The 15,744-nt window shown below is 36.2% G+C and overlaps 1 protein-coding gene across 6 annotated transcripts in view; it reads left to right on the forward strand.

Moving 5' to 3' along the window:
• LEPR (leptin receptor) overlaps nt 1-15,744 on the forward strand; it is an 86,169-nt gene that overhangs the window by 13,228 nt on the left and 57,197 nt on the right. For 4 of the 6 annotated variants that reach the window (XM_027579386.2, XM_027579351.2, XM_027579376.2 and 1 more), the window contains 4 exons: nt 1,536-1,561; nt 4,873-4,932; nt 9,474-9,803; nt 11,930-12,053. In XM_027579386.2, coding sequence (XP_027435187.1) covers nt 4,893-4,932; nt 9,474-9,803; nt 11,930-12,053 — 494 coding nt within the window. In that variant the 5' untranslated portion in view covers nt 1,536-1,561; nt 4,873-4,892. The remainder of the gene's footprint in view (nt 1-1,535; nt 1,562-4,872; nt 4,933-9,473; nt 9,804-11,929; nt 12,054-15,744) is intronic. The other 2 variants (XM_027579356.2, XM_027579367.2) reach the window with 1 other exon arrangement.

The raw sequence follows: 15,744 nt of genomic DNA on the forward strand, positions 1-15,744 counted from the left end.
CAGGTTTTTAAATTACTTTGTAGGTCAGATGCCTATTCCTACTCAACTTTGTTGACTTTATGGTACCTAAGTCTCTGAATTCTAGCTTATCCCTCTGTATTTTCAGGGAATTAATGTGCAACAAGATCACATAATTAGTCATATCAGGAATTAAAACACTTGAAATTAAGTTTTCAAAGTGACAAATGCTTATACCAAGATGATGGAAGGTTTTTTTTTTTAATTTTAAAATAATTTAAGTCTTTAACACTACTTGATGGGAAGGAATAGCATGACAAATTTCTGTCATGTGAAGAATGACAAGGTTAGTAGAGATAGACCAGGCTAAATTTATTTTGACACTTGAAGAAATAGGGTTTTTCATTTATATTTAAATAAAATACTTAAATGGTATTGTTTAAGTGAAAAATGGGCACCTCTCTAGCTGAAAGTAAAAGCAAGAATTAGTGGCAGATGGCACTCATTGAGTTTACTCATCAAGGCAACAGAATTGTCAGAATTGCTTTTCTTACTCATAAACTTTTCTACAAGCCTAGTCTTTGTGAGATCATTGGAGCAAGTTGTAAATAATTTCCTTTCTTCCACTCAAACACTAATTAAGACTATTCTGCTTTATATTTAAGTAGAATTTAATACATAAAGATACACAAAGAATTTTCTGTGATAGAAGTTAAAGTCTGATTTTCTTCTGAAAACCCATAATATGATAATTCAGGAGAATATAGATTTTAATTTTTCCTTTTGTTTGAAGTTTATAATAATAACTCAAGAATCAGTGATGTGTTTAGTATGCTTACTCTGGTGAATTGTGAAAATTGAATTACTGACTGCACATCTAGGTGTTATAGGTGGATCATTTAGATCAGTCTATGAATGAATCTTTGTATATTTTATGAAGATTTCAAATAAAACACATTATTCATCTTAACTGTCAACATAGAAGGACTGTATTTCAGGGGGAACATTAGGCAATATAATCTCAAACTCCTCATAGCTTGATGTTTATCAGTGGCTCAATTTATAGGAGCTATACTTACAGAGGATTGCCTGAGGAATGTGGACTCCCATTTATTTATCTACATCAGGAACTCTTAATCTGGGAGCTTTGGATACATTTCAGAGCGTTTGTTAACCCCCTGAAATTATAGCCCTAATTTTGGGTGTATGTGTCTCCTCCTGGCAGTTGGTGCCTTGCTCTTACCAAATTCTCAACAATATCCATATTTATCTATTGTTTTAAAAGATTTTATTTCTTTGATAGGGAGAGTGAGGGAAGGGAGGGGCAGAGGGAGAGGGAGAGAGAATCCGAAGCAGACTCTGCTGTGCAGCTCTACATGGGGCTTGATCTCACAACCCTGATATTGTGATCTGAGCCGAAATCAAGAGTCTGACACTTAGCTGACTGAGCCACTCAGGCAAGATCCATATATAAAAATGGTTAAGGGGGCGCCTAGCAACAATCATTTTGTTCTCTGTATTTATAAGTCTGATTCTGCTTTCTGTTTGTTTAATCGTTTGTTTTTTTTTTTTTTTAGGTTCCACATATGAGTGAAATCACATGGTATTTGTCTTTCTCAGTCTGACTTATTACACTTAGCACCTATGTTGTCCATCCATGTTTCACAAATGGCAAGATCTCTTCCTTTTTAATGGCTGCATAATATTCCTGTGTGTGTGTGTGTGTGTGTGTGTGTGTGTGTGTGTGTGTGTGTGACATCTTTGTCATCCACAGAACGCATCTTTTGAAGATTGTTATTTTCTTAGTATGATGCCACCAGCCTATTTTGAAGAATATTTCAAGAGTCATATCATGCCATTCATTCATTCACTCATTCATTCAGTTAATATACAGAAAGCACCTAGTAGGTGACAGGCAGGCTTCTATGTGTGAAGGATATAATGATGAAAAGGAAATAGTAAAAAGAATCCCTTGGTCTAGTGGAGTTTACATTCTAGTGGGGAGAGTTAGACAATAAGCAAGAAAAACAGAAGTCATATTCACATTAGGTAGTGTGATAAGTGTGTTAAGGAGAAAATTCAGCAGTAACAGCAGATATGCATGTGAGGGTGGGGAAGGTGTTGAAATTTTAGATGGGCTAGTCAGGAAAGGCTCCGAGAAGGTGACTTGAACAAAAGAAGAGCAGTAGTTGATGAGGTCAGAGGGGCACTCGAGATCCAGGACATTGTAGCTCCGTGCAGGACTCAGACTTGTACTCAGAGTGGAAAGGAGAGTACTGTAGAGTTTGGGGCAAGACAGACATGATGTAGACCACTCTGGATGCTGCACTGAGAATAGACTGAACTGGAGAGGAGGAAGGGTAGCAGCAGGGAGAGCAGTTAGGAGGCACAGCTGACTGTCCAGGGAAGAGATAATGGTGGCTTAGAATAGGGTACTAGCAGTGGAGGGGCTGAGGAACTGTTGAATCGTGTGAAGTTTCCATGAAAGTCTAGTACTGTTAGGATGTTCATGAGGATGTTAACCTGTTTTGAAGTTACTCAGGCAAAAATTTCTTTCTGTTCTTAGTGTTAGGATTATTTGAACATTTCCCCAAAGCTGTTGATTTTGTTTTAAAAGTACTCTGAAGGGGCACCTGGCTGACTCAGTCAGTAGAGCATGCAACTCTTGATCTCGGGGTTGTGGGTTCAAGCCCCATGTTGGGTGTAGAGATTACTTAAAAGTACTCTGAATTTATAGTTGAACAATTTGATCATAAGAAAGCATAAAAGAAATTAATAGTTCATCTTTAAAAAGTGAATTTAACTGAATGGTATTTTGTATATTACACTTATTTTGGTCGTCTTACCATTAGTTTTCCCTTTGCTTGGTTTTTTTTCCTCACAGTTTAAAGATTTCTGCATTTTTTTTTTGGTATTATTTGTGTTTTTGTAAACCTCTTTATATGTTCCTTTCTGATACAGTGTAGGGTCGTATAAATATTTGCCTCATTGAGTCTATATCAGGGACCATATTTCACACTCTCTTCAAGGTTGCATCTATGCCCTTTTCATTTTTGTGATTGTTTCTCTGTTATGTAAGAGTGAAACCTGCCTGCAAGAATTCAAACCATAAGAATAGTTTGTGTTTTGCATGGAACATTAAATAAAAGAACACTTGCCTTATAAGCAAAAACAACTGATCTATTTGGTCATTTGACTCAGCTGATAAGTTGAGTTAAAAGTGAGTCAAATCAATTGTTAGACTGAATTATTTGCCACCAGTTGGTTCATTCAAAACACTTAGTCTAATGATATGTTGTATCTATGACACATCCTGACTATGAAACTTGCATTTGGGTTTATTTTAGGAGATATTTAAAAAAAATTTTTGTTTAAATTCCAGTTAGGTAACATACAGTGTAAAATTAGTTTCAGGCATAGAATTTAGTGATTTAACACCTCCATACAACAGCTGGTGCTCATCACAACAGGTGCAGTCTTAATCCCCATCACTTATTTCACCCATTCCCCCCCAGGAACCTCCCCTTAGGAGAAAATTTTGCATCAGAAACAGGTATCAAAAAATTCATATGTTCCGATAATGAGGAGTCCAAAGACTGAACAGATGTTTAGAAATCCTAAAGACACATTGTGATATCAGTGTATAAAGAACCAAACTTCTGACGAAAAACTGAGAGGCTGAAAAACAAATTTATCAGACTGTAAAATGTTTATGCTCATCCCTTTTCTTCCCGAGAGTTATTAAGTCGGGAACTAAACAAACATGTTTTCCTATTTACTCATCACATGGTACCAATTCTCAGATATGACTTATGAGATATGTTTCTCACGTCATATTTTATAATATTCTTTGTGGTAAAGCTGTGACTTCTATTTTAAAATAAAATCTCTCAGAATCATGAGAAGCTCTGAAAGGGATTGTAGAGCTCATCCATCAGGGAGATTTGTACACGAGGAACCTGAGGTCTAGAGTGTTGAAGTCCCAAGTCCTACAGCTGATGAGTTGAAGATACTAGATTGGCACTCAAGACTCCTGACACCTAATTCAGAGCTTTTTTTTTTTCTTTTTACCTCAGATTAACTTTGTGTAGTGAACTGAATCCCCAATTTGAGATAACAAAAAACATTGGAACAACAAAAGCCTTTAGGCTTTCATTACAAATTGAAGCCCAATATATTAAAATTACGTTGCTGTTCTAATTCATGAGGTCCTAGTACGAATAATCTTATTTAAGATGTATTTCAAATTGAGTAGACTTCATGGGAAAGCTTGTCTCTTGAAGTCACCCTATCATTTGGATATATTAAGCCATCGACCTTTCCTTAGATTACTCTGATAACTCTCCAGTGTATTAATGCATCGGCAGATAAACACTTGGGGTTTCCAAAAGCATACAGGGAAATTTCCTCCTCTTTATTGGAAATAAATATACAGTCATTACCTGTGCTGTTAACTGTTTGGCTTTGTAGTATCACAGTAAATATAATGGCTTTAGAAAATAAGAAATTTAAGAACTGAGTATAAAAAAATTAATGTTAGATTGTGTACATATTGAATCAAACTTATGAACACTTTTGTTTAGTTAAAAATTTGATCTTATCCTGTGATGCCTGTCCTGGTTTGTCATGGCATAAATGAACATTAAAAATTTTTTGAATATGCCATATATGAAATTGTGGCTTATATTTTAACTGTGAGATAGCACGTGCATGGGAATGAATCCATAATGTCTAACCATACTTTCATGTGAGACACTTCTCTGATATTGACGCAGAGTATTATAGAGGATTAAAATGTAAAGACTTATTCATAATCCTTCTCCTTTTCTATTTCCCCAGACAGCTTGTATAGGTAGATGTCAGGTGTTTTGTGTGTTGTGTGTGTGTATTTGTTTTAGATGTACTGTTTTTCAGGTCTACTTCTCTGAAGTAAGATGACTTGTCAAAATTTCTGTGTGGCTTTGTTACATTGGGGTAAGTAATTAGCTTTTTAAATGTCCATATATAAGAGATTTTGCCCTTCGGGATCCTGTTTCTTTTACTGGCTAGCAGAATTTCCTCTGTCTGCAGTTAGAAATTCTCATGCTCATGATTAAAAATACAAACCAAACAAAAGTGTAAGTGTGAAAATGAAAACCCTTCTCAGGGACCAACCTGATGTGTAGCTTTCCAGAACTATAACACAAACAGACATACACAATTCGTGTCTATGGTTGCAAAAATAGAATTGGTCTATATCTATTGTTCTGTGTTTTTCTGCTTAATAGCTCTTCAATTTAGCATGACAACTTTTTTTTTACTGAGTACTTACTGATATGCTTATTCATTTAATGGTTGCATAACAAAGAACTTATGACTGTACCTTAAATTATTAATTTACTTGGCCAATTCCCCATTGATAGACATTTCTTTGTAACAAATAATGCTGCATTGAAATCCATACATATATCTTTGTATATTTGGGAGAATATTCCTGTTGATTAATTATTACAGAGGACTTTCTATGTTAAATAATATGCACATTTAAACATTTGATAGGTACTGTGAAATCTTCTCCACAAAATTTTGTACCATTTCAGTACCAACACAAAGTACATAAATGCTATATCCGTTGCATTTCTGTCAAAGATGTATATTATCATTCTTCCACGTTTCTGCCCTGTCAGATAAGGAAAACATGACATCTCATTTCAGTTTTATTTACTTGATTATTTGTGAGGTTCAGGACTGTTTACTGACCATTTATATTTCTTTTTTTTTAAAGATTTTATTTATTTATTTGACAGAGACACAGCGAGAGAGGGAACACAAGCAGGGGGAGCAGGAGAGGGAGAAGCAGGCTTCCCGCTGAGCAGGGAGCCCGATGCGGGGCTTGATCCCAGGACCCTGAGATCATGACCTGAGCTGAAGGCAGACGCTTAATGACTGAGCCACCCAGGCGCCCCGACCATTTATATTTCTTATGCAATTTTCTAAATCATGTGCTTTGACCATTTTGTTGCTGGATTTTATTTTCATGAGTTTTCAAAATTTCTAAAATGTCACTGATATTTAGTACTGTATTAGTCAGGGTTCCCCAGAGAAACAGAACCAGGAGAATTTATAGAGAGAGAGAAAGAGATCTATTATAAAGACTTGACTCACAAGATGGTGGAGGTTGGGAAGTCCCATGACTGCAGCTGCTGGCTGGAGAGCCAGGAGAGCTGATGGGATAAGTTCCAGTCTGGATACTGCAGGCTTAAGACCCAAGAAGAGCTGATGTTTCAGTTTGAGTCCAAAGGAAGGAAAAGACTGATGTCAGTCAGGCAGCTGGAGTTCCCTCTAACTTAGCCTTTTTGTTCTATCCAGGTCTCCAATTGATCGATAAGGCCCATCCATGTTAGGGAGGGCAATCTGCTTTTCTCATTTTACTGATTCAAATGTTAAGTTCATCCAGAGCATCCTCACAGACACACCCAAACTACTGTTTGACCAAATGACTGAGCACCCCATGGACCTGGACAAGTGACACATAACCTTAATCATCACAAGCCCCTAACAATTTATTATGTTTTGCAGATTTTTTCTTCCTGCCCGTTGCTTGCTACTTAACTTTGTTTTCTTTTACAGTACAGAAAGTTTATTTATGTACACTAACACCCTTATACATGCGTAGAAACAAGATATGGTGACACTTGAATGTTTTAATTTTAATTTAGTAAATGTAGCATTATTAAATTATAAATGTATATATATCAGATGATAGTCAAAACTAATTCTCTGTATCAAGGAGCAGTTTACGTGGTGGTGGTATGTAAAATATATCACTATGACACAAAATAATGGATTTATTCTCAAATGGGAGGGAGATGCCATTTTAAATGCTATTCCACATTTTAACTGCAGTAGACAATGACAAGTGTAATGTTATAAGAGGATATTATCAAGGGATGACGTTTACATTGAAAATTTCCATCTTGAATACCACCAGAAGAAGAATTGAATGTATACTAGTCTTCCTCCTACCCACTGCAGGAATATCCTCAAGAGAAAGCTTACAGATGATTTTCTAATTTCGTGATTTTAACTACTGTGCACCATAGCATGCTTCTGTTTGAAATTAGTCACCCATTGCCAATGACTTTTTTAAAAAGATTTTATGTATTTATTTGAGATAGAGAAAGAGCATGAGTGGGGGAGGGGGAGGGCCAGAGGGTGAGGGAGAAGCAGACTCCCCGCTGAGCAGAGAGACCGAGGCCTGGCTCCATCCCAGGGCCTGGATCATGACTTGAGTGGAAGGCAGACACTTAAGCAACTGAGCCACCCAGGTACCCCACCAATGACTATTGAGCATACTATTCTCACTTGTTTCTTACTGCATTGTAGAGATATTTTGATTTAAAAAAAAACACAAAAACCTCAAATCATCTAACTTAGGCTGTGTTCCAAGTATTTTAAAATTAAAGTCAGGCTAGGGGCGCCTGGGTGGCTTCAGTTGGTTAAGCGTCTGCCTTCAGCTCAGGTCATGATCCCAGGGTCCTGGGATCGAGCCCCGCATCAGACTCCTCGCTGAGCAAGGAGCCTGCTTCTCCTTCTCCCTCTGCCTGCATCTTGCCCAGCTTGTGCTCTCTCTCTCTATCAAGTGAATAAATACAATCTTAAAAAAAACCTAAAGTCAGGCTATTTTTAACAAAACCCATTTTATCTGGCAACCATATTGGGAGATTATCCAGCTGTCTACCTGTGTGTTCTAAGCATCTCCTTGGCTAATCCAATCTGAAGGTGCTCTTACGAGTTTCTCTACAAGTCTTCCTTGTGCATACTGTTCATTCTCCTTGTAGCCATCTATATATTTACAGAAAATACCCAGCATAACTCCACTATTAACAGAGTCAAAAACGATGCCACAAGGGACTATCAAAAAGTAACAACATACTCATTCTCTCTTATATTTTCTAATTTTTATTAGGCTCCACTCAATGTGTTTCACATTGACTTTCTGAAAGGTTTGTTGTTTGATGAAGTTTTGTGAATCAGAAGAGTTCTTGGGATGCTGTTACCATGATAACATATGCCTTCAGATAAAATTCTGGACTCCTGGCTGTTTAGGGTTCATCTGGAGGGAAAGAAATATTGTTTGCAAAAGCATGCAAAATAGAACTATCTTTTAATTAAACTGATTCAATAGTTGCTATGTCTATGACATTAATTATTACATTTTACATTTCAAATACTTCTTTGAGGATTTTAGGCTCATTTCAGTTCAGCCAAATGAATATTCCATGTGCAGCTAGAAAATGTGCTTTTAATTAACACCAACAAATATTCATAGTTTTGTAAAATCAAAGAAATGGCCTATTTTTATTGACATGTGCTAGTTTCAGAAATGTATGTTAGAAAGATGAAGTCCAAAGGAACACAATTGTAATGAGGAGTCACTTTTGGTGATATTATGATACCTAATTGTTATCAGTGTGGGCGGAGTATTAGTCATGTTAGTGATGTTTGCTTTAATTTTTGCATCTGATACATTTTTATGTTAGTTTGTTTTTATGGAGAAGTTTAGAAATCAAACTTTAACAGTCATTACCTATATATTGTTTAGATATTTTCATATATATTAGCTTTATGATTTAAAACATTTTTTGTGAATTGATTTTTTAACAATTGCTATTTTCTTACATTTTTACATTTACCCTAATTCTTCAGAATTCTCATTCCATGAAAATCCATGCAAAATTCTCCGAATTCTGCTTTGGTTTGTATGTGAGGCAACAGGACTGTTGAATTGTATGAGTAGCTTGTAAAAGAAAGAATTAATGAGAATTAATTATTATTTAATTCTCAAACAATTACTTATTAAAAAAACAAGTACCACTTTTGAGAATTTTTTGGGTATGAGATTATATAATTATTCTTAATTTTTATATGTAGAAAAAGTGAGAATTGTCTTTAATCAGCAATGGAATATTCCTGTCATTGTACATTGATTCTTGGAGAGTGCATTAAAGCCATGTCTTAGACGTGTCATATATCTGAGGATCATGGGTAGATTCAAGAGATTATCCAGCTGTCCTGATACCGAAGAAAAACCCTTTCTAAAAACACTTGTAGTGCTAACATTTTGGTATTATTTTCTTTGAGAAATATTAAAACAGCACTTTAATATTTGCTTATATAATTGCACATCCAGATATTTCCTGCTTATACTGGAAGTTCATTAGAATAATTTTTTTAGAAAAAGCAATTGAAATATTTAGCTATAATTTTTTCATTAAAATATAAATATAGAAGGCTAGATTAATCAGGAAAATGAAGCATGAATTTCCAAAAAGAGGTGCTAATGGATGAAGTTATCTCAGTAAATTAATGTACCTTCCATTGTATAATGGAAGCACAGAGCTCTGCATCAGGCACAGACTGAACAAGTAGAAATTTGAATAATTGAGCACTACCTGGTTTAATCTTAGATACTTCCTATTTATGTCTTAGTCAAAATGATTGTTTTTCTGTGTGTCTTTTTAATATCCTAACAGAATTTATTTATTTGACAACTGCATTTAACTTGGCATATCCAATCACTCCCTGGAGATTTAAGCTGTCTTGCATGCCAACAAATACAACCTATGACTTCCTCTTGCCAACCGGAATCTCAAAGAATACTTCCAATTTGAGTGAACATTATGAGGCAGTTGTTGAAGCTAAATTGAATTCGAGTACTACCTACTTTTCTAACTTATCTTCCAAAACAACTTTCCACTGTTGCTTTTGGAGCAAGGAAGATAAAAACTGTTCTGTACATGCAGACAACATTGAAGGGAAGGCATTTGTTTCAACAGTGAATTCTTTAGTTTTTCAACAAATAGGTAAGTATATTGATGTTCCAAGCATTACCTATTAACTGTTTTAAACAAAATGTTTTCATTCTCTGAAACCTGTATGAAATAGATGTAATATGGATGGGATTCTTAATACATTATCATCATTTTGTATTAGTAATAAAATTATGATTCATCATGTGACCAAACTAATGAGCCCCAAATTATTTTATATCTTATAAAAATGCAATGAGGGAACTCTTTTTACCTATAAATCCGTTTCTTGTAATCTTCTAAATTTGCTTTAAAATAGAAAAAGCACACCTCATTTTGTTGAGTAGATAAAATATTCAAAATATTCAACTGTTGGGTGTGCCTGGGTGGCTCAGTAGGTTAAGCGTTTGCCTTCGGCTCAAGTCATGATCTCAGGGTCCTGGGACTGAGCCCCTTGTTGGGCTCCCTGCTCAGTTGCGGAGTCTGCTTCTCCGTCTCCCTCTGCCTTTCCCCCACCCCGGCTCGTGTTCTCTGTCTGTCTGTCTGTCTGTCTCTAATAAATAAATAAAATCTTTAAAAAATATTCAACTGTTGAATTAAGTTTTAAAACACTTATGAATAATATTTGTCCAAGTGAGGAATCTCTCTGTAGTTGATTATATATTTTAAATCAAGGGGTATTTTGTTGTTTAAGTATAATGCATACTGAATGTGGCTAGGGTAGTTAGTAATTCTGCATTTGGAAATCAAAACCAAAAAATTGTTTCCAAGCCTTCTGGAAAAGCTGAAAATCAATTGATTCAGCAATACAAAGAGACCTACAATATGAAAACAGAGACACACATAAGTATAGCACTCCTATAAAGGGTTAATCAGAATTTCTCACTCTCAACATTATTAACATTTTGGGCCAGACAATTCTTGGTTATGGGGGGCCTTTCTGTGCATTGTAGGATATTTAGCAACATCCCTGGCTTCTGCCTCTTAGCTACCAGTAGCTCCTTCCCCAAAACATATCTCTGAACACTGTCAGATGCCCCTGAGGGCCAAGTTGCCCCTGGTTGAGTATCACTGATTAGATGGAAGAAACATTCCAGTTTATTGAAATCAGCTTAGGAATAAGAATAAAGCATAAATATACAATAAAATGAGAGTTTTAAAACAAGTTAGTAGTAATAACTCCTAGTGTCTCCAAATGATTCTATGGCCATTAATTAATACAATTCATTTAATATTAAATGAGGCATTTTTTTTTCATTTGTAGGGGAACTTAGCCATTTGGTGATTATTAAATATACCAAGGATGAATTTAATAAGTCAGGGCCTTTGTGATGAGCTTTGAAACGATCAAAAAATGTTAGTACTTTCTTCAGTTTTCAAGAGGAGTGATTATGATGCTGTAGATTTAAATTTTACACATAAATAAAGCTTGCATAACTAGTCACTTCTTAGTGAGTTTAACTAAAATTAGTAGGTTAAATGATGGTTACTGAGGATTTCAACTGATTATTCTACCAGGCATGCTGTTTACTTCATAAGGGCTCAACAGTGTTGTAAAATGCCTACCAGCTAGAAATCCTTCAGGTTTGGGGAAATATGTTAGCACTGTTTTAGGTTAGCCATTATTTCTAGTTTTTGCTATTCTTGCTTTTTAAATTACAAATCACCAATAATTTATTACCAGGTGAGTTTTTCAGTGCACGGTGAAGTATACTTGCATCAGTTGTATTTGGGGACTATAATATTACAATAACAAGAATTTAAGACATGAATCATAGTTCACATGTGAATCACTGTGCTTTTATTGCTAAAGCAGACACATAAATACTGCTCCACATTTGCTGGTACCTTGATATTGAATATTTTCTTTTCTCCTGGAAAGCAAGCATGAACTGAGCTAGGTGACTTTTGAGGTCTTTTTGTCCTACTTAAGTAGTTCAAGATTTAAAAAAAGAAAAAGTTTGAGAATTTAACTGTCTTATTTTACCTAAAAGGAAACGGGGGGCCTCAGGAGCTAGGTGACTTGGGCAGATACATACCACTGATTAGAGCTGGTTTTTTTCTCTTAGAATAGGTAATGGAAATTGTATCAGAATACTGGTAAATTTAATTTAGTTCTTCTCTTTCACTGAGTTGTTCAGAATGTTTTTCAGATTTAATGTAGTTTATTTTTAATTCAGGTGCAAACTGGAACATACAGTGCTGGATGAAAGAGGACTTGAAATTATTCATCTGTTATATGGAGACATTATTTAAGACTCCTTTCAATACTTATGACCTTAAGGTCCACCTTTTATATATTCTGTAAGTACCAAATAAATTAATTTGGAAATTTCTACAACACAATTTTTTTTTAATGCAAGAGCTTTCGTATACAGAAGTGGATTATGAAAGCTCTCCTCTCTTTATATTTCCTTTTGTATGTATGTACATTTCTAGAAGGCAGTTTTATATATACTTTTTTTTAAAGATTTTTATTTGTTTATTTGACAGAGACACAGCGAGAGAGGGAACACAAGCAGGGGGAGTGGGAGAGGGAGAAGCAGGCTTCCTGCCGAGCAGGGAGCCCGATGCGGGACTTGATCCCAGGACCCTGGGATCATGACCTGAGCCGAAGGCAGACGTTTAACGACTGAGCCACCCAGGCGCCCCAGTTTTATACATTTTTCATGCAATATTCATCTCTATTAGGTTTCCTCTTTGCTCCTCCTGTTGATTAAGGTAGCAAGCCACTGCAGTTATGGATGGGCATATATTCTGAAAGAAGGATGAACTCAGTTCAGGCGTCTTAGATATTTGAGTGAGGGGAAAAACTTATTATACATTTCTTTTTCAGGTAGATTTTTTTTCTCATCTTTGCTCATTTTATTAGCTTAAAAATATAAGTGCTCAATATTTATTTGTGCTGGCTAGAGAGCCAAGATGGTGGTTTTACATAGCCATACACTTATAATTCCAGCTAAGACATCATTCAAGTTTTCTAAAAACTCCAGTGATATTACATATCATTTCTATGTGAATTTTAGTTCTTTAAAATTTTTTTCTAATTCTTTTCTGTGATGCTTAAGGAGAAAGGGACTAATTTCTTTCAGTTCTATAGTTTTTGAGATCATACCATTGAGGGGTGATGTGCTAGAAACTGTCCATATAAACATGAGTCAAGATAGGAAGTAGAATGGTGGTTACCGGGGACTAAGGGTGGGGGTAATGTGCAGAGTTTCAGTTTGGGAAGGTGAGAAGAGTTCTGAAGCTGGATGGTGGTGATGATTACCCGACAGTGTGAATATACTACTGTCACTGGACTGTATGCTCAAAATGGTAAATTTTATGTTATGTAAATTTTAAGTAAAATAATTATATTAATTATATATTTAAAACAATCATATTTTAAATTAAAATAATTTATTTTTTAATTTAAATTCAATTAGCCAGCATGTAGTACATCCTTGTAAATTAAAATAATTTTAAAAAAGAAACTTAAAGATGTTAAAAAAAGAAGAGTTATGATCTCTGTCTTGGAGGCATCAGAGGCTAGTGGTTGGGGCAGATATGCACATGGCTTCAGTTTTAGTGGTTACTGTTGTATGTTGGGTAGGAACATGAAACCGTGGGAGCACAAGATTGCTGTGGAAGCCTTAGGTGGGGTCTAGTGCCGCTGAATTCTAGATGACTCTGGAAGCCCCTACTAGCCCCTGCTTCTTTGTGCAATTCTCTTTAGGGCCAAGGTCCAGAATGGGACTATCTGGTGAGAACGTGCTCCTAGCCGCCACTGTTTGAGCTGTACGAAATGTTAGATTTTCCAGACAAATGCTGGGCAGCCAGGAAACCTTGATACATGTTCACAACAGAAATGACTGAGCTATAGATCTCTAGAGGCCCACAACGTAACAGGTTGTAAAGTGGGAAGGTTGGAGTAATAATTGGTAAAGCACAGCCAAGGGTGGACATTTAAAGGACAGGAAAGAATGAGCTTATTTCTAGTCTGTAGTTCATGACCCAGCAAGGGGAGAAAGGTTGAAGATAGGGTGGGAGGGGACCCATTCAAGATCTATGACTGAGAGTGAATATGTAAATAAGCAAGTTCCAGGAAAAGAGCATAGATGGAAGGTTCATCTCAAGATGAAGGAGGCTCACTTCAACTGTAAGTAATGAGGAAAGAAAGGAAGCGCTCTTTTGGATGGAGATATATTTGAAGTTTGGAGTAGAAAATTTCCTGCTTTATTGAGCAAAATAGATTTTAGCTCAGACAAAAGAATTCCTTTGCAATGTAGCACATTCCTACGAAGACCTAAATATTTTGGATGGTGATCAGAAATTCTCTGGGTGCCTATTCAAGATAATTTCAAACATTATCAGGAAGCTAGGGCAGTGTGCTTGGGGTTAAAGCACTGTGGCTATGTGTAAGGATTTAAATTTTATTATGTATAGGTTATAGTTATGTCTTGAGGTATGCATTTTCAGAAAAAGACACACATGAATATGTCAGAACATTACAAAATTGCGTAGTAACTTACCTATAGCTGAGAATTTTCACTTCACTTTACTCGGCCAAGTAGCCACTGGTCTGTTCATCTAAATTGTCAGACCCAGAAAAATGAGAAAATAATGATACATTAACTAGATTTTTAACTTGCTCATATGATGAATTTAGCAGATTCTTTTGACCTGCTTTTATTTTATTATTATTATTATTATTATTATTATTATTTTTAGAGAGGGAGAGAGAGAAGGTGGGGGAGGTACAGAGGAAGAGGGAGAGAGAGAATCTTTTTTTTAAAAATATTTTATTTATTTATTTGACAGAGAGAGAAACAGGAGAGAGGGAACACAAGCAGGGGGAGCGGGAGAGGGAAAAGCAGGCTTCCCGCCAAGCAGGGAGCCCGATGCGGGGCTCGATCCCAGAACCCTGGGATCATGACCTGTGCCAAAGGCAGACGCTTAATGGCTGAGCCACCTAGGGGCCCCAGGGAGAGAGAATCTTAAGGAGGCTCCATGCCCAGCATGGAGCCCGACTCAGGGCACCATCTCACGACCCTGAGATCATGACCTGAGAGGAAATCTTAACTGACTGAGCCACCCAGGCTCCCTGACCTGCCTTTATTTTGAACTCAGGTTTTTAAAAATATCAGCACAGGAAAACTTATCATAATTGCATGCAATTTGAGAAACATTGTGGGGTTTTTTTCTCCCCCCCACCACATTAATTGTTCTCTCCTTTATACAATTTGGTTAATATGTCCATTTTACCCATTGTTACATGCTGTTTCTGTCCTGAATTCTGTTGTGTGCATCTTTGGGCACTATGTCTCCAAATAATTTAAATAAGAAATTTCATATTAGGAGGAAGAGATGGTCAATATAATGAACAAGACCTCCATGGGAGGGAAAATCCATAAAGGTGGTTACTGTAAGAAGAATTTTTAAATCAATATCCCCTTCTCCAGACATTAGAGAATTCTTGAGAAATCTTTCAAATGCTTCCATGTGTAAATAAGTATGTTTTTTAAAGGAACTAAAACCTAATGTTTATAAGGGATTTAAAGCCCTATAAATATGTCCTGTAAGGGAAAACATTGTTTGAGCTCAGATATTAATGTTTGTAGAGAATCCAAAAGGAGAGCTACCATAGAAATGTGCTATTTATAACTGCTTTATCTTTGACCTGGAAGAGAAATCCTTTTCTTCCATTATAAGATGTCTACTGTGCACACCAGCTACTGAGCTGAGGGTGGGCAACCATGTTGAACAGCTCAGACACAGCCCTTGCCCTCCTGGAGCTAACAGTGAAGACGAGGGGCATAACAAAGTTTGAAAACACTTTGGTGAAATAAACACAGGGACTTGTGAAAACATATACAGACAGGCAGCAGAAGTATCTGTCTGGATTACGAGGGGACACAGGAGGAACCAGGTAGAGTGAGGAGCATTTGCAAGGTCCCACAGTCACATCTGAACATTTGAGGACATGAAAAGGTAAGCCTGCTTGGGTTATAAA

Source organism: Zalophus californianus, chromosome 4 (genome assembly GCF_009762305.2).
Source record: "Zalophus californianus isolate mZalCal1 chromosome 4, mZalCal1.pri.v2, whole genome shotgun sequence".
NCBI classification, from domain to species: Eukaryota; Metazoa; Chordata; class Mammalia; order Carnivora; family Otariidae; genus Zalophus; species Zalophus californianus.